General features: G+C 46.0%; 1 protein-coding gene across 3 annotated transcripts in view; it reads right to left on the reverse strand.

Moving 5' to 3' along the window:
• Positions 1–619: 619 nt before the first annotated feature.
• POU2F3 (POU class 2 homeobox 3) overlaps positions 620–25,362 on the reverse strand; it is a 96,404-nt gene continuing 71,661 nt past the window's right edge. For all 3 annotated transcript variants that reach the window (XM_080983631.1, XM_080983629.1, XM_080983630.1), the window contains 8 exons: positions 18,988–19,070; positions 15,902–16,084; positions 14,617–14,758; positions 13,557–13,693; positions 12,436–12,597; positions 8,777–8,843; positions 6,189–6,321; positions 620–3,880 (listed from right to left, as the gene is read on the reverse strand). In XM_080983631.1, the coding sequence (XP_080839757.1) occupies positions 3,841–3,880; positions 6,189–6,321; positions 8,777–8,843; positions 12,436–12,597; positions 13,557–13,693; positions 14,617–14,758; positions 15,902–16,084; positions 18,988–19,070 (947 nt within the window). In that variant the 3' untranslated portion in view covers positions 620–3,840. The remainder of the gene's footprint in view (positions 3,881–6,188; positions 6,322–8,776; positions 8,844–12,435; positions 12,598–13,556; positions 13,694–14,616; positions 14,759–15,901; positions 16,085–18,987; positions 19,071–25,362) is intronic.

The following is a 25,362-nucleotide window of genomic DNA, read 5'->3' on the forward strand; positions in this document are numbered from 1 at the left end:
TTATGCCAACACGTGTTCTCTGATTGCTCGACGTATGGGTTGGAGGGAGGAATGGTCAGCCTGTAGTAAGACCACTGATTTATTCAGTCTTGCCCACCCACCCACCGAAGACCAGTTTGGAAGCCACCTTCCTCCCTAAATAAAAGTCATTGAGGTGACATTGAAACAAGGTTGCCTGTAAAGCCTACAGTGGTACCTCGGGTTAAGTACTTAATTCTTTCCGGAGGTCCGTACTTAACCTGAAACTGTTCTTAACCTGAAGCACCACTTTAGCTAATGGGGCCTCCTGCTGCTGCCGCGCCGCCGGAGCACGATTTCTGTTCTCATCCTGAAGCAAAGTTCTTAACCTTAAGCACTATTTCTGGGTTAGCAGAGTCTGTAACCTGAAGCATATGTAACCTGAAGAGTATGTAACCTGAGGTACCACTGTATTTATATCACTTTAGTAATCATGGCTTATCGCAAAGGATCTTGGGAACTGAAGTTTATTCCTCACAGGGCTACCATTCTGAGCACTACAGCTCCCAGGATTCTTTGGGGGGGGGGAAGTCATGGGCTTTAACTAGATAACAGATAAACAGCCTCGTTCTGTAAAGAAATGCAACTTTCTGCATTGATCTGATAAGGAGGTTCCCAGCATTTAAAAGGAATTTTAATGAAATCAAAACAATGCACAAACACACACACACACACACACATAAAAAGAGACACAAAATCTTCAAAAATCACACCTGAGTTATACAAACTGTTCTCCCAAAGAGAGAAAAGTGGAAGACACAGAAGATGTAGGGTGGCGGAAGAGAAACTATTTACAATACAGAAAATACCTCCCCCCCCCTTAAACAAACATCACAATTGCAATCACGGTGTTAGACAAAGTTTCTTTTGCCTGGAAGCTAATATAAAAACCCAATGGACAGACTGTTAATAACAATAATTAAAAAACAAACAAAACCCAAAACATAAAAGAACAGAGGAGTACAGTTCTAACGGGCTTGGAGCCATCAAAGTGGTAATAGTTTTATATTCATTCCTTGCCATCAATGTGATGGCAAAAAAAGATCTACAGTGCAAGAGGGGCAATTGTCTAAGGCAGGAGTTGGGCAGCTTATTCAGCCTGAGGGCCACATTTCCCGCTGGGTGGGGGCCACTTGCCAGAAGTGGGCGGGGCAGGAGACAAAAGTGGGTTGGAGAAACGAATGCAATTTTTACCTTTGTACAAGCAGGCTAGTTTCTGCACACGATCACACATTCCCCTGCCTCTCCAGGAAAGCAAAAAGGCATTGGGAGACTCCAAGGACACATTCCGGTCAGGTGAAAACATCTAAGGAGTGTGCAAAGCAGGCTTGGCGAGGGGTGGGAAGGCACGTGACCTGGGGGGTGGGGTGGGGAGAGAATCCTGATAGGCCTGGTTAACCCCCCCTCCAGATCCGAGGTTCCCGGTCGCTGGTCTAAGCAGCAAATATGTTGTGAATAAACAGAACTTGCTCTAGAAGAGGAATCTTCCAGATCAGCTAGTTTCAGAGGCTTTTTCCAAGCTACTCATTACATAGCAGATGTGCATCACCGTCTCTGTGTGCACATTTAATGGAAAGTAGCTGGGGGAGGTGGTGAGTGTGACTGAAGGGGGAAAGGCTGCTTCATCCTTTCCCCTCCAAACTTTTTCCAACCCAAAGGCTGCCTCCACCCAGTTGCTTTTCCAGTTGCTCTGAATATGGGACCCTAGGCAGCCTCTTTTCCCAGGAATAGACTTTTGCTGACCTCCTCCCTCCCATATGCCACACAATTATTTAGTATCGGGGGTAAAAGAAATGACTCATCCTTTTTATTGCTACCACCAGCACCTCTGGCCCGGTCCTGGTAGCTTGGGAATTGTACAAACTGAGCGAAACAGGGGAAACGAAGATTCGATTTGCATGGCTAGTGAGGAACGAGCAGGTCTGTCAGTTTCACTTTCTGTCACTTTCTTGTTTTTCCAACCCAAAGGTTAAGGTCTCCCTATGTTGACATTGGTTTGTGATTTTCTTTTTCTTTTTTAAAAAGTCATTGTGAAAATTCACCACTTTTTTAGTGCAAAATTCTCCTAACCGGCACATTTTGGCAAAGCAATCTCTCCTAATAAAATGCATTTTTGTAGGTTGTAGGTCATGCATTTTTATGCATGCTTTGCCCTAATCTCTACACATTGCTTGGCTGGAGAACTCCCCTGCAAAATTTGGAAACTGAGAATTTTGAAGGATGGCTGTTCTTTAGTTTGTGCATCATTTTGGAACATTTAGGTAGGTAGGTTTGCCTCTGGATGCAAACTGAATAAAATTTCTTCCCCACCCCAGCAACTTAGCATGTAAGTGTGTGGAGCCAAACTCCAGGGGTTAGAGGCTATTCAACCTATTTCCGTGTTTTCTATTTACTGTTGCCCCTCCTAGTCACATTCAGATCAAGGGAGTGGTAGAATTGACTTAGACCGGCTCACAAGCAGTTTTGTCCAGTCAATCTTCCCCACCAAAATGTTTCACTTGAATGAAAAAAAGGGAGGTGTCTACATGACTAGATATGTGTGCTTATTTTATTTTTAAAAAGAACTTGTAAAATGGTTTCAAAAATGCTTGAGATTTTTAAGTTTGCGAAGATGAAATGTATTAACTCATCAGGCATTTGTCCAGTAGACACCTGGGCAAATCTGGACTTTTCAAGGTACAGCTTGAACTACCATGTGTGGGGAAAAATGCCTGACTTGTTTAATCAGAGATCCTCGTGATAGACCTTTTAATTTTTTATTTTTTTTAAATTAACACACCTATCACAGGCATTGGCAATTCTAAAGCACAACCTCCCAAATATTGGAGGAGCAAGTGTCTATAGATAGGCAAGTTGGGTGAAAAAGTGCCCATTTGGTGAATATACCATCCAAGGCTGGCCTAAGATATTTTGCTACCTGTGATGCAGGCCCCCATGTCATTCACTGAAGCCAACCAGATCGGTAGCTGTGTTTTGCTTCAATGTCAGCAAAGGAGCAATCACCCTCCATTGCAGCTGAGGGCAGCTGGTTAGCTTAGGGGGTACAATGGAGACTAACTACATGTGTACAACCTCACTCTGCCCAACGATAGGGTCGGCCCTCACTCTTGAACAATTAGATGCATGTCAATTCCATGTCTATCTTGCTCCCCAGAAGCTATGGGGTCCCCAGGTCCCCAGCACAAAGAGTCTGGGGATCAAAACCTGCATGCATCCAGATCACCTAAACGTTCCCACAATTTTGAGCGAATGCATCACTCACAGGCAATCCAAGCACAGCTACCTTGCTCCAGAGCACCACCTGCAGGACACTGAAAGTGCCAACCCAGATTGAAACCTTCAGGAAATCTAATTTGGCAGCCTTGGCTTTGCTTAGGGGGCAGGGATCTCCGCGGATGCATCTTTCGGTTTAGATGGAGAATGGATGCGTCTTCACAGTTGCCTCCCAACAAAAAGCATTTACAAACTAGAGAGAGAAGACAGAACCGCTTCCCCGCCGAAGATCGCCAGGCATCAGTTACAGAGCAAAAGGCTTAGGCAACCGGATGCAGAAGCGCCTGAGGACGACATGATGCGCAGGGCTTATGCCATGCGCACGCACCGTTGCCACGTGTCACCGTTTTAGTCTCTTTGACAGTTCTGCTTGCAGAGTTGCTGCCATCAAGTGAGGTTGAAGGGAGACCGGTTGTGGCATGTGGGCCGTGCATTTGACTGAGCCACTGTTCCCTAAGAAGCGGGTCCATAGCGCAAAAGTTCAGGCTCCTTTTCTTTTTCTGCAGAGAAGAAGAAGGTGGAGTTGGCTGCTCTTTGGGGAATGGGGCTTCAGTGGAGGTAGGTGGGCTGGTTCCATCGGTACCAGGATCTGCTCAAAAGGATAAACAGAACAAAAAAGACACAAAGGCAAGGCTTTAGAAACTGTTTTCTCTGCAGAGAGAGAGAGAGATAGAGTGCATGTCTATAAAAACTAGATGTGTGTTATGTTGGAGGGGATGCCAGGAAACAGGGAATTATGTTCACACGTGTTGGGGGTGTAAATATGTACAATTTTTTTTTTTTTGGCAAAGGGTGTTTAAGGAGATAACAGAAATCACGGGGTTAAAGCTGACCAAAAGTCCATAGGTAGCATTATTATCAGTTTATGATGGGGTGGAAGGTTCACAGGCTATTTGTTGACAGCTGCGTGAATTATTATAGCTAGGAGTGGAAGGGGCAAACAGAATATAAAACGGAAGAATGGTATGAAGAGTTTTGGGATATAGCTATCAATGATAAATTAACATGTGCCTTGAAGGTAAGATGGGGAATATGTAGGAGAAATGATTTTGAAGGGATATGGAGGGTATTCATAGAATTTGTATTGTTAAAACAGAAAGGGGTCAAACCATCGCAAGAGGTGTCAAAATTCTGGGAGGCTGGAGAGTTATAATGGAATGGTCTTGGTGGTGAGGTGCACATTTTTATGCTTATTTATGTATGATTGATTGTTAATTTAATGAGAAAGAGCAAAAAAAAAAAAAAAGACTATAAAAACCTAAATGTATTACAAAGGGCCAAACTTTCAGGGCATGCACGATCAGATCTCTTGTCTGTTCCTATGGTGAGAATTCAGACAGGGGCGAGCGATGGTGTTGGCAAGGAAATAAGACAGAGCTTTCCAGACTTTTCATGTTGGTGACACACTTTTTACAAATGTATCATTTTGCGACACATTCATTCATTTTTACTAGCAAGCCAGAGGTTAAACGAACCCCTTTACAGCCCTAGGAGGAGCGTAGGGAGCGTTCGCAAGACACATGTAGCTGACACACTAACGTGTCGCGACACACAGTTTGGAAAGCTCTGAACTAAGCTAACAACCACACCATTCTTATAAAGAACATTTTAAAACACACCCTCCCCCAGAGAAACCTGAGAAAACTATTGCTTAACTGCTCACAGAGCTACAAGTCCAAGTTCCCATGATTCTTTGGAGGGGTGGTTATGTATTACATATTTTGCCATGTCTTGAAGAGCAAAAAAGAGGACACATTTGTGCCGACTTCTACTTTTAAACTATGGATCGCTGTGACAACTCTGCCCATGAAAAAGAGGACGTGTCCTGGAAAAAGAGGCCATATGTCAACCCTAAATATAAAGATATGACAGAAAAGGAAAGGGGAGGGGGAGGGAAAAGGGAGAAGAAAAGGCAAACTCAAGCACTAATTCCCAGGATTCTTAGGGTAGCCATTTGCTTTAAATGTGGATTATATGTGCTTTAAACATATGGTGTGGATCTGTACCAACTGTTTCACCATGTGCCATTTTTCCAATTCTAAATTTGCCCTCAAGGCAAGACATTATGAAATTTTTTCGTACGGATTTTTTTTTTGTGTGTATGTATAATTCTTAAAGGCTGCAAAAGAGTCTTTTATTTCACTATAAAAGGAAGCATCAGCATCAGCAAGGGAATGATTATTTAACCCCCTTCCACCAGGGACCAGCAACTGACTACCTAATAAGAAATTAAGGGGTAATTAATTACTACCCACCCAAAGCAATAAAACAGGCTGAACTAGCACACAGGAAGTTTTCAATTAAGGGCACAGTGCCCCCCCCCAAAGTCTGCACTTATCAGGTTTTTGCTGTTTTAGTATTTTTTAAATCGCTAATCACGTCTGAAAAGTTACAGGAGGTGAACACAGAAAACAACGGACTGCAGCGAGCTGACAAGGACACTTTCCAAATTCTCTGTAAAAAGTGGTTACTCAAAGCATAGCAATTCCAGAGCACGGGGGCTAGTATGAAAGCAACCTATTACATCTCCAGTGGGCATCCTTGTCTGACTTCAGGTGCAGTTCTGCAACTGTGAACTTTTCCAAGAGCAGCTGCTCATTTTCCTGCAAGCCTTAAAGCAACAGTTTCCCAGGAGTGGAAATTCAGCACCTGGGGAAAACTCACAGTCACACCTGGCCAGATTGGGATTTTCAGTATGCTCAGGTGACTCTGCATCATATCCTGCTCTCTCCTGCCTCCTGGCTTTCTTCACCATCCTTTTATTCTCATGATCCCAGGGGAAACTCTGAGATTCCTGCATTGCAGGGGCCTGGACTAGATGACCCTGCTGGTCCCTTCCAACTCTACAATTCAATTATTCTTTTAACTGCAGCCTGCTCCCCCCGTCATAGCCTTACCCAGAAGAGTTGAAGCTGGAGGAGTTGATGGCTGCTTTGGAGTTGCTCTGGGACATGCCGGGGCTGCTGGCATGGAGTCCTGTGCCAGGAGACGAGGGCCGGCTGGAGTTCCCCGGAGAGCATGATGATGTCACTGTGCGAGAGAGAAAATTATTCTTAAAGAAAAACCCTTCAGTTGTTCCGGTGCATGCAAATAGTTGTGATTTCTTTAGCAGCTTAACAGTGCATTTGTTCCTGGTTCCTCTCCCCATTTCACTTATTCACTGTTCTGACCCTTCTTTCCTAGGCCCTCCATTCAGTGGTGGTTGATGTCCATCGGGACTAATAATAATAATAATAATAATAATAATAATAAAAAATTAATTCTTGGTAGTGGCACCCGCCCTGTGGAATGCCCACCCATCAGATGTCAAGGAAATAAACAACTATCTGATTTTTAGAAGACATCTGAAGGCAGCCTTGTTTAGGGAAGTTTTTAATGTCTGGTGTTTTATTGCTTTTTTAGTATTATCATTATTAATTCTGTTGGGAGTCACCCAGAGTGGCTGGGGAAACCCAGCCAAATGGGCAGGACCCCAGGGTGGCATATAGCTAAAAAACTAAAAACAACAACAAACGTATAAAACAGATTAAAGCATTGCCTGGGTAAACAGGAATGTTTTCTAATTCCTCCAAGAAATGAATGATTTGGGACATGGTTGGTGGGAGCAGAGCCAAGGACAGGCAGATTCAACTAATTCTAACTTCATTCCCCCACCCTCCTGCTCCCATCTTCCTCTCAGCCGAGTTCCACTGTGGCAACACAGAGATTACGGCGGTGGAAGCTGAGAGCTAGTGTCCCCTTGCCCCCCACCCTGGTTTGGATGTAAGCAAGAAGTCAAACAGGTATGGTGCTGGTGGTTGGTGGCTGCGTTGAAACAGGGACTTGGACATCTTACTCTTTGTGCCACCGGGCAAAGGAAGGAATTCTCAGACCTGCCTCTGCTGTGCTGCGGCGCCACCTCTACAATGGCCAGAGATGGTACTGCAGTTTTTCGGACCAGCCAGATCAGCTGACCTGTAGATCCAACAGGGGCCTGGCCGGCTCTATATAACAGTTGCTCTAAGCCATGCCATAGGAACGTAGGAAGCTTGCTTTGGCCAAGCCAGACCATTGGTCCCTGAAGTTCAGTGCTGTCTGCACCAGCATGATGAATTTTTGGCTTGCCAGATGTTGTGGAACTGCAACTCCCATCGCCATTGGCAGTGCTTGCTGGGGCTGATGGGGATTGTAGTTCAGCAACATTGGATCTAACAGATTGAGGTTAAATCCTGACAAGACAGAAGTGCTGTTTTGGGGGGACAGGAGGCGGGCGGGTGTGGAGGACTCCGTGGCCGGCGAGACCATATAACATCAGTCTTGAAAGACCTACACTGGCTCCCAGTATGTTTCCGAGCACAATTCAAAGTGTTGGTGCTGACCTTTAAAGCCCCAAACGGCCTTGGTCCAGTATACCTGAAGGAGCGTCTCCACCTCCATCGTTCTGCCTGGACACTGAGGTCCAGCGCTGAGGGCCTTCTGGCGGTTCCCTCACTGTGAGAAGCCAAGTTACAGGGAACCAGGCAGAGGGCCTTCTCGGTAGTGACACCCGCCCTGTGGAACACTCCCATCAGATGTCAAAAAGAAAAATAACTACCAAACTTTTAGAAGACATCTGAAGGCAGCCCTGTTTAGGGAAGCTTTAATGTTTAATAGGTTATTGTATTTTAGTGTTTTTTTGGAAGCCGCCCAGAGTGGCTGGAGAAACCCAGCCAGTTGGGCGGGGTATAAATAAATTATTATTATTATTATTATTATTATTAGGAGTCTACACTGACTGGCAGCCTCTCTCCAGGGTTTCAGACAAAGGGTCTTTCCCCTTTCCAACCTGGAGATGATAAGGATGGAACCTGGGACCTTCTGCATGCAAAGCAGTTGCTTTGGCACTGAGTTACGGTCCTCTCCTTGACAGTAAGAGTTGTTTGACAGTGGAACAGACTCCCTCTGCAGGTTGTCAGTTCTCCTTCACTGGAGGTTTTTTAAGCAGAGGTTGAATGGCCACCTGCCATGGATGCTTTAGTTGAGATTCCTGCATTGCAGGGAGCTGGAGTAGATAACTCTATGATTCTATGATTCCCAGCTCCTCAGTCTGAGCAGCTTGTCCAGTGGAGTAATGATGCAGATTTCCTCATCTCACCTCCCTACCTCCTTGTCTGTCTGCTCCAGAACCTGCCCTCTGGCCTGTCTGTCATCACACCCTTCCATTTTACCCTGTTGGGCTTTCACAGCCCAACTGCCCATTACAGTATCAATGGAAAGCCTGCGGCCAAAGATTTGGCAGGGTTGCTTCAAGCCGATATATATGCGTTCCTCGTCCTGTGCCCCTAGGCAAGGTCTGAGCTGTGCAGAGGACCTGAGGCGCCAAAGGCCTGAGGCAAAAGACAGGCTGGTTCCATGTTCCCTCCCCAACCCCATCCCACCTAGAGAAGCAGATCAGAGGGGCTGAATCATGGAAGGAAAAAACAGAAACAGAGAAACATTCTCCTGGGGGGGGGAAACCCCCACATACCTGCCCCATGCATGGTGCTGTGAACAGGAGTGACAGAGAGGGGACCCAAGGATCCTGAGGTAGAGACCTGGAAGAGAAAAGCAAGCAAAAGAGGATCATTTGGGGTGACGGGTTAAAAGATTGGCCTTGGTTGGTTTGTCCACTGCAAGTCGTATGGCTGGTGCTTAGAAAAACATACACAAATAAGCAGTCACCTAGATGCTGTGCTATAGGAGCCTCAAATCGTTCAATGAGAAGCTCATTTTTGGCATCATTTACACTGTACATTTAAACAGGGTTGGAAATCTGGACTCAAAATCTAAAATAAATAAATTTTGAGCTGTTTTAAAGGAAATACGTCAAAATATAGACTGTGGCTCCCCCCACCAAAGAATCCTTGGAAATGTCGTTTCTTAAGGGTAAGAGTCATTGGGAGACCCCTGCTCTCCTCAAAGAGCTGCAATTACCAGAGTGGTTTAACAAGCAATCCCTCTTCACAGGGAACTCTGGGAGATGTAAGTCTGTGATAGAAATGTGATGCTGCTTTATTTAATTTATTTTTTTAATAACTTTTTTTATTCAAAATTAAAACAAAACATATTATCCAGAAACATATCATCCTTATCCCATTTTTCCTCCCCCTCCCTCCCCCCACAGAATTTACCCACCCCCACCACCCAACTTCCCTCAGTTCCAGTCTTTGATTTCTCTAAAAATGCTGTTTTCTGCATGTTACACAGTTGTATAGATTCTCAAACAAATGTGATGCTGCTTTAAATGTATAATGCAGGTGGTACTTAGCCGTGCCTCCTTTTTATTTAGCAGGAAGAAACTCCAATGAAAATCCTCGTTATTACATATTTTACATGGCTGTTTATTTGTACATGTTTTTAAATTTTATATATGGAAGTTTTATCATGGCCGATACTTGTAATGCCTAATAAAAGTTTGGCAAAGGTCCTTTCCAACTCTACATTTGCTGCTGGACTTGGATGACAATTTGCTCAAATGGTTCAGCAGCTGGAGATGATAGGTGCTTCCAGATGACCTTTTTAATTAATTTATTTTTTTTAATAAAAAAAAGCATTAATTGTGATTGGTTTACAGGGAGATGAGATGACACTGCCTATTTCAGGAGCCTTCTGATTTGTTGTAGGGGAGATTAGAGGATGTTGTGTCCAGGCAAGCGTTCTGTCCCACACTGTCTAGTGAATTTCCCCATCCCTTTCCTCAAAGCAAAAAGATTCAGGTAGGGAACCGTGTTGGTCTGATGAAGTATATCTGAAGAAGTGTGCATGCACACGAAAGCTTATAACAAGAACAAACTTATTTGGTCTCTAGGTGCTACTGGACATTATTTATTTAATTTTTTATATATCTCAAAGCAAAAAGTCTATGTTGAGGGGGGTCGGGGCAGGGAGAGGTGTATTTGTTGCGCAAGAGCTCCCCGTTGACAACGATTGCACAACGTGGATTTGCTGACACAGGAGAGGATCCCACCCGAAAACGTAGACAGCCTGAGAGCACTCTGTGCTGTGGTAGAAGCAGCTGCCTTGCAGGAAGCTGTGTGAATGAGTCATCTTCAGAGGGTGCTCTCCTCTCTGAGTCAGTCCTGGTGAATCAGGGAAAAGGTGCTCTCTCCATTTGCTGGGGGCCTTGTTAATTTGGAGCGATAGCATCTCAGGAAGCTGGCTGACATTTCGGCGACTGAGACTCTCCGTCACAGTTTCAGTTGGATCCCAGCCTTTTTCCACGCAGCATTTCTAACAGAGCTTTTAAGCTTTTTACCTGTACCCCATCTCAGTAACACTTACAACAATCTTGCAAGGTAGGCCATGCCTGTTATTCCCATACTGCCTCTGTGTGGGGAGATGGCAGTTTACTGAGGGCTGCCAAGAAACTTGAAGCAAGGCCCTTGTGGCTGACAACTCATCATGAGCCATTATATTGTCCTGGCTCTCCTGCGTCGATCCCCTACGGCAAGCCATTCCTTTAGAAGGAGCTGGCATGCTCTACCCAAGCAACAGCTGCATTCCACTTCAAAGTGTGTTTATACACTAACGCTTCGCCCAGTGTAAGGTGAGGACCACACAGAATCCAGCTCCTGCCAACAGCAACAACTCTCTGGCCATTCACACAACCCACTTCCACTCATTCCTTCATGTAGGTGCATGTGCAATTCAAATTGCTTTCGAAGAAAGAACGAGAGGCAGGTAGCAGCTGCGTGGAGCTACGCACCAGGCACCTGCAAAGCAGTTTGCAAAAGGGAGAGGTGCTCTGTTGGCTCTGATACACCAGGACCACACTGTTGGCGACATGGAACATGATGTTCAAAGCACAGTCTTTGTGTGATACTCCTGACTATTATGTATAAACAAGTGGCTTTTCACCATTCAGACATCAAATCTATCCAGCTTAGCACTGCCTGTTCTTGCAGGCTCTCCAAGCTGACATTTGCTGCCTGAGGTCTTTGTAACAGGACATGCCAGGGACAATGGGATGCGGATAGTCCAGCTTCTGTGAGAGAAAGGACAGGTCAGCTTGGTTTATAACAGCTTTCCTCAATCCAGGTGTTTTGGAACACAGCTCCAAATAAGAAACAGCAAACTTTGAGTTGGAGACAACTATGTTCCCCTCAGACTGGACCCAAGTTAGTTAATGACATACCCCCCAACTGTCCCGCTTTAACTGGGACATCCCAGAAGCTGAGATTTGGATGCTGGAATGACGGGCAACAGAGCACCTTCTGAGATCGCTTTGACATTGCCAGGGACGCACCCCTCTGGGAAGCTGTGCTGGCTGTCTCAAAGGGATGCACCAAAGTGCCTTGGTGGGGGAGAGGGCAGCCTTGGCCTTGCAGTGGCAGCAGCAGTGAGCTGGCAAAGGTAAGGTGGTGGGTGGCTGAGTCAGCCTGGGCATGCTTGTGGGTGGTGCTGGTGTGTCAAGGCAGCCTAGGTGGGTGAGGGGTGGAGGCAGGGGCAGCATGATGGGTGTGTGTTTCCTGGATTTGGGACAGAAAATGTTGGAGTATATGTAATGAATCTAAGTTAGTCATGTTCATTAACTTCAGTGGGCCACTGCCAGTAGGACTAGCACTGGGTACAACAACAATTCCTGGGCACAAAGTGAGAGCTCCACCACCTAAATTTGCCCAGGGGTATCTGTGTATAAGCGAGACATGGGTGGTGCTGTGGTCTAAACCACTGAGCCTCTTGGGCTTGCCTATCAGAAGGTCGGCGGTTCAAATCCCCACAGCGAGGTGAGGTCCTGCTGCTCGGTCCCAGCTCCTGCCAAACTAGCAGTTCGAAAGCGTGCCAAAAGTGCAAGTAGATAAATAGGTACCGCTCCGGCAGGAAGGTAAACAGTGTTTCCATGCGCTGCTCTGGTTTCGGTGTTCCGTTGAGCCAGAAGCTGTTTAGTCATGCTGGCCACATGACCCGGAAAAACTGTCTGTGGACAAATGCCGGCTCCCTTGGCCTCTAAAGTGAGATGCACACTGTAACCCCAGAGTCGTCTGCGACTAGACTTAACTGTCAGGGGTCCTTTACCTTTTAAAACTGTGTATAAATTAGCACAAGCCAGTTTGCAAGAAATGTGCATTATGGGCTTCTGCCTCAAGTTCTTTAACTATCTAGCAATGCCCACTGGTGGCCAGTCCCCTTTGGCGAAGGAGCTCTTACCAGTCTGGAGTTGTAGAGGGGTGATTTGATAGGGGAGGGCATCGGGCAGCTGATGCGCTTCTCTTTCTGGCGCCGGTTGCAGAACCAAACCCGAACCACTTCCTTCTCCATGGACAACTGTTCTGCAATCATGGAGATCTCCTCTGAGCTGGGCTTGGGGTTCTGAAGAGAAAAAGGCTGAGATAAGCAACACCATCCACAGCGGTAAGGGACACTTTATTTCTTCCTATATACATAGCAAGGTAAGACTGTCATCATGCTACAGCTCACAGATCACTGGATGGCTCAACCTGCAGTGATCTGGGGACGTCTGAATCCTCCACTCCCCCAAATCAGCTCAATTTAGTTCAGGACTTGGACCAGTCGAATCCTGCACACAGCCCTAGATCATGTAGTGTTGCAAGCACCTCATCTCTGTGCGCTGAGAGACTCCAGGGGCTCCTACACTTTCCCAGGGTTCAGTTTCCTGGGAGTGAAGGTCTATGGAGACTGTGGTATCTTTAGGAAATATGGATTTATTTACACATGTAGACGACCTGAACATAGGATGAAGGGCCTCACAGCATTTACATCAGAACTTGTGTTCCTTTTAGGATTCTAGGGAAGCCGAATGCCACATCTTTGGGTCCAGCCTCTGGGTCTCCAGCTTCCAGCATCAGCAAAAAAACCTGTCTCTCACACAGCACCCCTTTTCCCTTTGTTCTCTCTCCTAGGCTGACATGGCATCCAGCAAGGTGAGGTGGGAAAATGCCCACCCATTTGTCTCTATGGCAACAGAGCAACCTCTTTGGACATGCAAATGGAAGTACTTAAGTGGCTAGCCTTAACAATTACCTTGACAAAAAGGAACTGGTTTGGTTTGTTCAGCAGTCTCCCCTATTAGATTCTTAACCTCACTGTGTACAGGATCACAGGCCTGGAAGGAATCCATGGATGTCATCTAGACTGACCCTCCAATCTTATAACACTATTTTAGGATGGAGGAAAACCTAGAAGGACTAGTGAGGTGAAGTGATGGAAGACATCCCTTCTTGCTTCTCATCACTTGCCCTGTCAAACCTCCAGCCTTATATACCTCCCCATATTATGCTCGACGGCTAAAAGTGGATTGTTTCTCTTACGTCTTGGAACCGTTTCTCCAGAGTGGAGCGAATGTTGGTCTCGATGCTGGTGCGTTTCTTTCTCTTGCGACCAAACATCTCGCTCACAGATGGGTAGGAACTGGGTGTGCTCACGGAAGAGTCCAAAGGGGAAGCTTCTATGGAGCAAGGAGATAGGCAAACTATTTAATTCAAAGCCGATATATTGATGTGTGCAAGGATTATGGCAGAAAACTGACAATTTGCTTTACTGGCTGATGCTGCTAGGAACTGGAGTCCAAAGCATCTAGTCACAGGTTCCCAAGCTCTGATCTCAGGTCTCCTCCCCCAATCTGGTGGCCTCCAGATATCTTGGACTGCAACTCCCATAAGCACCAGCCACAAGACAGTTACCAAAGGTTGGGCTGAGGTTCCCACCATGCCCCACAGAGACATGAGTGTGGTGTAGTGGTTAGAGTGTCGGACTAGGACCCAGGAAACCTGGGTTCAAATCTCCACTCAGCCAGGAAGCTTAGTGGGTGATCTTGGGCCAGTCACTGCCTCTCAGCCTAGCCTACCTCACAGGGCTGTTGTGAGGATAAAATAAAGAGGGGGGAGAAGTATATACACCACCTTGCACTCTTTGGAGAAAAGGTGGGCTATATAAAAAAAATTCAGACACCCCTCTTTCTGTTTTTGTTCTGCTTCACATCCAAACTGAAGCAGAGTTCTGTTGAACTTGTAAGCTGGTGTCTTACTTTGCAATTTTCTGGTTGGATCCTACTTTATTCTCTCTTCGTCTTGGGAGACTATCACACCCTCTATTGCCCCCTAGTGGGACAATGCTGTATGATCCATGAGGGATCCTGTTTCCTTCAGAAAAACAAGCACAGCATCAATTTGTACCCTACAATTCTGCCAGAAATTGAAAATCTGAGAGGGGAGGAGAAACAGCTCTCCACCCCTCAACCCATGCTGAAACAGTAAAGCTATCAAGACCAGGAAAGATCTTTTTCTTCTTTTTTTCTTTAAGCGAACCTGCGAGAAATGGGAGCTCATCCAAATGCCGGCTTGCGGAAGATGAACTGAAACACCGGCCTACCTGCATCGCTCAGCCACTTCTCCAGCAGTGGTTTCAGCTTGCACATATTCTTGAAGCTCAGATTGAGGGCCTCAAAGCGGGAAATGGTGGTTTGGCTGAAGTCATTCCCATAGAGCTTCCCCATGGCCAGCCCCACATCGCCCTGCAGGAGGCAGAAGAGGTCAGGAAAGGGAAAAGGCACCAGAGAGCAATCATAGACTTGTACAGCTGCAAGGGACCCAAAGCACCATCTAGTCCAACCCTGGGGCAGTTCCGCAGTTGGGGAGCTCTCTCCTCACAGAAGCGGGTCTGGCATCTTTGCTAAGTAGCTTTCCGCAAATGCTGAAGATGTCCTTCTTTGACACCTGAGATGTGTGTTTTCAGCCTGCCCTATTCCTGCAATTGCAAACTGTTTTTAATTCTGAATTTTAAGTTGTTGTAAATTGCCCTGGGACCCGCTGGTGAAGGGCAGGTTAATACATTTAACAAAATGACAACAACCATCTAATCCAGGGATCAGCAGGGCCGGTCCACTGTCCCTCAGACTATATTTGGGGGGGGGGGGATGAATGAATTCCTATGCCCCACAAATAACTCAGAGATGCATTTTAAATAAAAGGGCACATTCTACTCGTGTAAAAACACGCTGATTCCCAGACCATCCGAGGGCTGGATTTAGAAGGCGATTGGGCTGGATCTGGCCCCCGGGCCTTAGTTTTCCTACCCATGATCTAATCATACCCAACTTATGAATACTACTACTGATAGCACAATGATAAGAAAAAGACCAGGATCTTCTTATTGAAACACCTTCCCCCAACATTGAACAGGTTTTGGAGGAGTGGTAGAGAACCAGAAGTTTCTGGATTCCAGCTCCCTTTAGCCCCAGCCAGCATGCCCAATGGCTAGAGATGATAGAAGTTGCAGCCTCAAAACACTTGGAGGGCCACAAGTTCTGAGTTAAAACAAGGAGGCATAACCACCGTTCAAAAAGCCTTGGCAAAGGATTTAACCAGACAGTCAGGATTAAAGTATCAGCACTCGTTGTTCTTCTATGGCAGGGATGGGTGTTGTTGGACTCTAACTTCCATCAGATCTGGCCAGTGGTCAGGGATGATCGGAGCTCTGGTCCAACCATACCAAGAGGGCATTCCACAGTGGGGCACTACCACAGAGGAGGCCCTGCCCCTCTCTGCTGCATGAAATACCTTCCCCGGTGAAGGTTCTCAAAGAAGAACATCAGCTGAAGGTCTGAAGGCACAGGCAAGGAGACAAGCCTTTACAGTTTGAAGGAGACAGTCCTCACCTGAGTGAACCCAAGTTTGATTCTCCTCTGTTTGAAAGTTTTGGCAAATTTTTCCAGCTCCTCTAGATCATTGGCTTCGTCCGTTGCCACTGAGGATGGCAAGTGTTTGCTCACTTGTAAGTGCTGAGGGACTTCCAGGTGGGGCTCCAATGACGATCCGGGGTGCCCAGGACGTCCCACCGCCTGTTAAAACAGACACATTGTGCCATCATTACTGGGGGGGGGGGAACACCCTACAAAAGCACTCCCCAGGAAAGATGTTTAAAAGGGTCTAAGCTACAGGTCAGATGACATGTTCACAAAACATCAAAAACGTCATGGGATGTGCTGCCGGTTTGACTGCACAACCCTGGTAATTCACCGGCCAGAGATAGTGGCCAGAAGGAGCGTTGGATAGTAGGGGGCTACCATTTTGATTCCCTGCATTGTCCCATAGCGCTGCTACACCAGGGGTATTGTGGGAAATTAAAATGGCTGCTCTCCCCAGAGCACTGGGCCAGAAAAAATGAAAACAACGGGGGCTTAGGGCAGATAGTAGTAGCGGTGGTGTCATTTGTCTGCTGATGTTGGGGGCAAATGCTGACCCTGAGATTCTTACATTACAAGGGGTTGGACTACATGACTCTCGGGGTCCCTTCCAACTCTACAATTCTATGACTCCACTTCCACCCTCACCAAATTGTGTTTTTTTTGTGTGGGCTATAGACATTTGCATCCAGCCTCTCAGTTAAAGTGTCCAAAGTGGCTGGTGCAATATAAATTATTTGCCAAAATAACCCCATAGAAAACCATCAATATGAACAACACATTGGTCAACACAATAAAATACCCATTGGAAACTAAGGCCTCACTATAAATTTAAAGTAGAATCCTACCACTTTAAACAGCCATGGCTTTCCCCAAAGAATTCTGGGAAATGTAGTTTCTTAAAGATGCTAGGAATTGTGGCTCTGTAAACTCCAGTTCCCAGGATTCTTTGAGGGAGTCCATGTGCTTTAAATGTGTGTCAAATGTGCTTTAAATGTATAGTATGGGTGTGCCCTGAGAGCCAATCAAGACACATCCAGAATAATCGTAGGGTATTACCCTTCCTGTTGGGACTATACCAGTTCAGATTGCTGGTTAGGTGGTGGTGGGGGAATCCTACAAATGTGGGGAAAACATTTCTCGTAGTTAGAAATCTAGCATGCAAGGATGATAAATGCCCTTGCCCTGATGTGCTAGTTTCCTCCACGAAGGAAGACTTATACAAGGGGGAAGACTCAAATATATGATCCTCCAACCGGCTGTAAGCAGGGATTTTCTTATCCTACATTCATTGCAACAATGACTAATCAAATTTAGTTGTTTTTATTCCTAATTACACTCTGTGTGGCCTAGAGGGCTGACTGGGCTGATCCAGCAAGATTGTTCATATAATTTAGGATGAGCAGAAACCCACACATCTGAAGATGACATAAGAGGCCTGGGTGTTATGGAGACAGTTTCCTCTCATCCATCATTGTAGGTGTCTCCTGGTGGTAGAGGGAGTATCCCAGGATCAGACACTATGGGACTGGATGCTTTCTGTTGGCGGCGGCAGTGGTGGTTGATAGGCCTTTCCAAATCCTGCTTCCTCTTCAGTTTTCAGGTACTTTGCTTGTGATTCTGCCTCCCTCTTTTCATTAGAAGTTTTAAAGCATAAGAACATAAGAAGAGTCTGTTGGATGAGGCCAGTGGCATCTAGTCTAGCATTCCTGTTCTCAGAGGGGCCAACCAGATGCCTGTGGGAAAACCGTAACCTGTCCTCATAGGCAGAGGCTGGTTGGCTACCTATCAGGGATCCTATCATAGTGGCTTTCCTACTTTGATCAGGAGGTTGGATGAGATGACTTCAGAGGCCTCTTCCGGCTCTAGGATTCTATGCGTGCTGCCTTTAGGCTGAGTAGCCCAGGGGTGACCAAACTATGTTCCACAGCCCTAAGCTTTGTGGAACATTTCAGTAAACAGCCACAGGGAGCTCTCATCATCCCAAGGAATAGCGGAAAAGAGAACTTGCTCAGATTAAACCAAATTTGACTGTGGGTAGGAAAGAGTCCTTTCCACCCTCCTCCCTTCCTTTGTGTTGGACTTGGCTCAATGTGAGCACAACTGTGGAGTCAAATTCCCACGGTCCTTCCCAATGGAATATTTCCATCTGGTTCCAAATTCAGTTCTCCAGGAAATTTAGTGTTAAGATTGTGGCCAAGGGGGACTTCATATACTGTATATATAGTACTGAAAATTCAGCCATTTATTTGAGCACTTTGGGATTGTCCAGAGATAATTCTGCACCAGATTTCAAGGAGTGCTCCTACTGACCTTTGGGGTTCCTAGCTAGACACTGAATTAGAGCTGAAATTAATTTGTTTGCAAAACAGCACATCAGTTTCTCTTTAGGCACTGAAAGTTCTTCAAACATTCCCCAAATGCTCAAATATTTGCTGAATGCTTGAAATCTGCTATTCAGTCAATCAATATAAGTTTATTGTTCTAGCCAAAGGTCATTACAAACCCCACAGCAACAGTACCAATAGAACAATACAGATCATACAAATCTGTTATTTGATATCATATGTTTGATTTTCAATTCTTGACATTTGATTTGTCAGGATCTGAGAGTTGACATACAATAGGATATAGTATTTCACCATATCTTACAGTAGGCAGTGGAATTTAAAAGCTGACATGCACTGGGATCTAGTATGTGACAATATGTGTAGCTGTCATGCAACAGTTTTCATATTTGGCAATGTGGCTAATGATGTTGACAGCCAGCAGCTGATGTACATCTGATGTCTGGCAAAGTGACCCCCAAAGCAGCTGAATTTTAAGATCAGATGGCACATTCAAAATTTCAGTTTCTATGTTGGATGTTTTGAATATCTGAGAATACTGGCTTCGGCTCAATAGTGAATTTAATTCAGCTGAGTTAACTGAACCAAATTAATCCAATCAAAAGATATTCCTGCATTGCAGGGGGTTGGACTAGATGATCCTCATGGTCCCTTCCAACTCTACAACTCTATGATTTCCATGAGCTAAACACCCTGCCAAGTGGCCATTACCTGAGACGTCAAGCTGTGCCCATGTTGGGGAAGGAGGATCCCACTCTGCTGCTGAGGAAAGGAGAGGAGATTTGGTTGCAGAGCTGGAAGAGAAAGGGGGGGGGAGTGTGAGAAACTTTGTCTCTGCCTAATGATTTTCAGGATGGAAGGAAGAAGAAGGCCCGGTCCACTGAGGAAGAAGGGTGAGGAGCAGGGCTGGATTTAGGTTTGATGAGGCCCTAAGCTACTGAAGGTAATGGGGCCCTTTATATGTCCAGCTGTCCTTTGTCAACAACAAATTGTCACTGTTTTTTTGTGTTGAATATATGCTATATGGTAATTCATAATAGGTATCTAAAGCCATTTGCACATAACAGATAGGAGCCTACACTACACAAAACACTGTTGCTGTATGTAGGTTTTTTTAATTTTTTTTTAATCTTATATTTTGGAAATGTACATCCAGGTTGTTTTTTTCTTTATTTTTTTGGGGGGCCCCCAAGAGAGTGGGGCCCTAAGCTATAGCTTGTTTAGCTTATACGTAAGTCTGGCACTGGTGAGGAGTCTGCCTTAAGCAACAGAAGCCCTAGAAGAGGTGCCTGCCTCACCTCTACTGTTTGCCAGTGGCCTCTGCTGCTGGCCCTGTTGCACGAGATCTCACAAGACTTCGGTGAGATCTTGCAAAATCTCACTGGAAGTTGGCCGCGGCTGCTGGCGCTTTGTGGGCACCAGTGGGCAAGACAGGTAAGGGTGGTGCGGTGCCAGTGGCGAGTGAAATGGGGAGTGCCACCCCTGAGAATAAGGATGGGGAAGAGCTTTGGCTCACTGCTAAAGCATCTGCTTTGCACGCAGGTTCAATCCCTGCCATCTCCAGGTTGGACTGGGAATCTTGGAAACCTGGGGAGAAATATGGATTTGAGTGTGGATCTTTCTTAAATATACCCACTTTGGTATGCAGTTTTCCCCAATACAAGGCATTTTCGAAGGCTATTGTTACCAATATACTGTATTTTTCGCTCTATAAGACGCACCAGACCACAAGACGCACCTAGTTTTTGGAGGAGGAAAACAAGAAAAAAAATATTCTGAGTCTCAGAAGCCAGAACAGCAAGAGGGATCGCTGCGCAGCGAAAGCAGCCATTCCTCTTGCTGTTCTGGCTTCTGGGATAGCTGCGCAGCCTGCATTCGCTCCATAAGACGCACACACATTTCCCCTTACTTTTTAGGAGGGAAAAAGTGAGTCTTATAGAGCAAAAAATACGGTACATTTCGATGAACACAGTACCCCAGTATATGCGTTTTTGTTCATATTATGCAGCTGGAGAAGTGCACTGCAAAGTCCGGAGGACAGCAAACTTTGAAGGATGCTTGTGTTTCCATTTGTGTATTGCTTCAGAAAGTGCACTTTAGCGCAGTTTGCTTATAAAGGCAAAGAGAATCAAACTTCTCCTCCATACATACCTTCAGATGATGCTGAACTATAACTCCCACTAGCCCTGACCATTGGGCCTTGCTGGCTCAGGCTGATGGGAGCTGTAGTCTAGCAACACTTAGGAGGGCTCCACTTTGTCTATCCTTGCCTTTGAGTGCTCAGAGCACCTTGCAGACATCCTGTTGTAATCCTTACAACAACACAGGAGGGCAAGCCAGCTCAGCAGTATAATTCCCATTTTGCAGACGCGTGGCTGAGGCTGTGAAATAGGAGCTTGCCTAAGGCCACCTAGGGATAATATAACCTTTCCAAAATGAGAGCGTCTTCCACAATATGGTGCAATGTCACCAGAAATGAGATGCGCATGAGATTAATGACGTGCCCTCAAACAGACAAATTGGCAGCTGCCCTTCTTTCCTAGCATGGATTTCCAAACTGGGCCTTAACGCCACTAGACAGGATGACATCTTAGCACCAGGGTGAAGACAGGCTGTGGGTGTTGGGGGGGGGGGGAAGGAAGACTGTTGTGGCAGATTTTCAACTGCGGCGTGAGCCTGGTTTCTCCCCACTCTGCAATTTGCATGACAGACATACACACCAAGAAATGAAATCTTGCTTTCGGTAGTGGCTGGGCCCCATTGGAGCTGGTAGGGTGGAAGGCAGGGAGGCAACCAGTAGGTGGCGCCAGAGCCAGTGACTAATTCCAGTATCCTCCCTGCAGAGTTGTACATGGGCAACACGGAGACTAAGGAAGAGGGGGAGAAAGCTGGCAGGCAGAGCAAATGGTGGCTGGTTGGAGATGGGCTGAGGTTAGTGGGGCACTGCCCCATTCCCCCTAAAGAAGCAGCCTCCGCTACTTCAACCATCACTTGTCCTTCCCCTTCCTCCAATATTTCAGCCCGGCTGTTGCCCTTTGAACAACAGGTGTAGTCAATATTTTTGCGTCCAAGGGTAGCTGCTGCATGCAGGCACATGCATCAGAACATAAGAAGAGCCAGTGGCCCCCTGGGAGCAGTATCCTGTTCTTGCAGTGGCCAGCCAGATGCTTGTGCGAAACCCGCAAGCGAGATTCGAGCACAAGAGCCCTCTCCCCTCCCCCTGTGGTTTCCGGCAACTAGTATTTTGGAAGAATTGCTGCCTCAATATGTGGAGGTATTTCATAGCCGTCATGACTGGTAGCCATTGATAACCCTCTCCTCTGTGAATTGGTCAAATCCTCATCGAAAACCATCCAGTTGGTGACCATCACTGCCTATGGTGGGGGAAATGTCCTCAAGCTGACTCTGTTAGGTGGAACTATCTGCATTCACAGGACTCCCACCTGAATAGCTGAAGGGGGTTATTGGCTCCCCTTCCACCCAAATATTCAATCTGATGACCAGTGAGGCATTCTCTTTGCCTCCTCAGAAGATTGTCTTTTTGTCACTGCTTGGTATGTTCTTGTGAGGCCAGCTCCAGATCTGTGGGTTAGCCGGCAGCATTGTAAAAGGTACAATAGGTTTCTTTTTTACCCATCATAGTGGATGCAATTCTTTTGGTTCCCCTGTGCATATGGAAAGGCAGATGAAAGAAAGCTCGTCTCTACTAGCTGCACAATATTTGGTGCGGACATAGGCTGGTGGCAGCCTTTAGCAAAAGCTGAGGAACGAGCTCCTGTCAGAGAGGAAGATGGTGGACTCTCCTTCATTGGAGGTTTCTCAACAGAGGTTGGGTGGTCATCTGACAATATTTTTTTAGCAGCAAGTCCTACATTGCAATTGCAAAGTGTTGGTGCTAACCTTTAAAGCGCTAAACGGTCTCAGCCCTGTATATCTGAAGAAGTGGCTTCACCCCCATCATCCAGCTCAGACACTGAGGTCCAGCTCTGAGGGCCTTCTGGTGGTTCCCTCACTGAGGGACATGAAATTACAAGGAACTAGGCAGAGGGCCTTTTCGATAGTGGCGCCCGCCCTGTGGAACAACCTCCCTTCAGATGTCAAACAGTTAAACAACTATTTGAAGGCTCCCCTGGTCAGGGAAGTTTTTAATGGTTGATGTTTTATTGTGTTTTTAATATTTTGTTGGGAGCTGCCCAGAGTGGCTGGGGCAGCCCAGTCAGATGGGCAGCATATAAATAAAATAGAAATAATAATAATACAGTGGTACCTCGGGTTACATATGCTCCAGATTACAGACTCTGCTAACCCAGAAATAGTACCTCGGGTTAAGAACTTTGCTTCAGGATGAGAACAGAAATCGTGCTCCAGTGGTGCAGCGGCAGCAGGAGGCCCCATTAGCTAAAGTGGTGCTTCAGGTTAAGAACAGTTTCAGGTTAAGAGCAGACCTCCAGAACGAATTAAGTACGTAACCAGAGGTACCACAGTAGTAGTAGTAGTAGTAATAATAATAATAATAATAATAATAATAATAATAATAGTTGCAGTGGCTTGGGCTAGATGACCTTTGGTGTTCCATTCAACTCTACATTTCTGTGATTTTAGGAAGAAGTGCAACTGTGAGGAGAGCAGAGAAACTAAATCAGAGGTGTGTGAGATAGTCATGTCTTAAGGGGTGTGAGGAAATGGAGCCAGGTTGGTTTTCGGTGCAGGTTGCTGAGTTCACCCATTGCTGAAAGTAGCCACTGAGGCGAGGGAGTGCTCCACTTACGGTATGTTACTGAGAACTGAGTCACCGCAGGAGTTCATCACTGTAACCCTCCTAATTTCCTGCTCCCAGTCACTGGCTGCGTAATCCCAGCTCTTTGCAGCTGTTTCACTACTTCAGCGGAATCATTGCTTCACCCTTTTACTCCCGTGTGTCTCCGGAGTAGCAGAAAGGAAAACAAAGACCTGTCAGATCCCACAGGGTAGGGGTTGGTCATTGTTTCATCTGCGACTAGGCACCTTGCAAATTAGAGACACGCATGCAAATGTAATTAAAAGACGCACGCCACTGCAAGTGGGTCTTGCAGAACCCTACCAGACGGCGCTGGCGGAGACGTTTTAATGCCTTTGCAACATCCAGGGAGATAGGATCTAAATGAGGCAGACAAAAATTAGCCAAATGGCTTTGCCTGCTAGCTGCGGGATGGCAGGTCATAGGCCTAAGGATGGGGAGCACCTCAGTTCATTCAACAGCAGTGGCGGCGGGGAGAGCTTGCGTACAAATAAAGATCTATCTGTTACTTACTTTCATTTACTTATTTCATACAATTTATGTGCCGCTCGATTGTAAAAAACAAAACAGAAACAAAAATTCAGTTTACAAAAAACACTAAAACCATAAAACCAAGACAAAAATTAAACAAGGGTCTCTGTCTGCATGTGTTGGTTGTGAGGCAGGACAGATTCATGCAGAATGGTGCACACATAGTGGCTGAAATTTGTACATCCTCCGTCCATTTTGCCCAATCCCCATCAGACTTTGGGGAATGTACATATCGTGACTGCATTTTGGACATTCTCTGGACAGTATGCACATTTTCCGGTCAGCATCCATAGTCTCCTAGAAACATGAGCCCTTTCCCCCCCTATTTCTTGTTCAGAAGTGTGTAGTTTTCACTTCTTGAGATGCTTCTGGCTCCCTCCCTCCTCTTGCATGGCTCACAACATGCCTCCACTGATCAGCCAAGAAGCAAATAATATTTATCTATCGATCTCTTCATCAAATTTATACCCCACTATTCCTCTTTTCTCTGCAGGCCAGCTCTGTTTAAACCCATGTTCAGGTGTTACCCAGTTAGCTGAGCAGCACAAGAGGGAATGCAGGGACAGGGACATTCTACACCAGGCACCCCGAAACTCGGTCCTCCAGATGTTTTGGGACTACAATTCCCATCATCCCTGAACACCGGTCCTGTTAGCTAGGGATGATGGGAGTTGTAGTCCCAAAACATGTGGAGGGCCGAGTTTGGGGATGCTTGTTTTTGTTTTAAAGAAGGTTAAAATCTATGGGGGGGGGGAAAGGGGGAAATTTATGTATTAAAAAATAGATGGAGATGAAAATAGTAATATAAAAATATTATTATTTTTTTCAAAAAAAGAAAGGAAATTCTTTTTAAAAAACAATTAAAAATTAAAATTAAGAAAAAATGTTTTCCCTTCTTCCTTCCCTTTAAAAAAAAAAATCCCTTAAAAATACAAAAAAGTGCCTTTTTCTTTTCTTTTCCCTCAAAAATTGAAAATAGAAGGAAGCAAGGTCTTTTCCAGTGGGCTTACCTTTGGGCTCTGGCTTGCTTTTAGTGTGCTAGCTGTCGGGGAGGTGGGCTCGGCCTGGGCTTGGGTTAAACTGCGTGTTTACCTCTCCTCCTTTCCCTTGGTGGAGGCAGCGCAATGGGGGGGATGCTTGTTTTACACCTTCCCTCCCCCAATTCTGACTGAATTGCCTCCCCTGCCTCCATGGGGCCAATCACCAAGGGGATCAGAAGGGATAGGAGGTTTAACCAGCTGAGGAAGAGTTACTCAGCAGGAGAAAGAGGGTAGGGAGAGAAGGAGTTTGTCTAGTAAATCTGTGGACCTCACTCCGACAGGAGGCAGGGATGACCACCAACTTGGGCGACTTTAAAAGGAGATAGAGCAAATTCCTAGAGGAGAGGGCTTTTGGTGGCTACCAGTCATGATGGCTATGCTCTGCCTATGCAGTTGGAGGCAATGATGATTCTGAATACCAGCTGATGGAAACTGCAGGAGAGGAAAGGAAACCTGATTGCGGGTTTCCCATTGGGGCTTCTGGTTGGCCACTGTGAGAACAGGATGCTGGACAAGATGGGCCATTGGCCTGATCCAGCAGGCTCTGCTTATGCTGTTATATAAATTTAGGGTGAAAAGCCTCCAAAACTATTCTGTCTTTCAAAAATTGAAAATCCAGACACATGGGTTGCCATACATCCAGATTTTTCTGGACATTTTTGCCAGTTTCCTCCTTGACACTGCTTCTGACTGCAGTATTCTGAGGAAAGTTCCAGGAAATTCTGGGTGTATGGCAAC

This window comes from Podarcis pityusensis, assembly GCF_964106645.2.
Source record: "Podarcis pityusensis genome assembly, chromosome: 15".
Lineage (NCBI taxonomy): Eukaryota > Metazoa > Chordata > Lepidosauria > Squamata > Lacertidae > Podarcis > Podarcis pityusensis.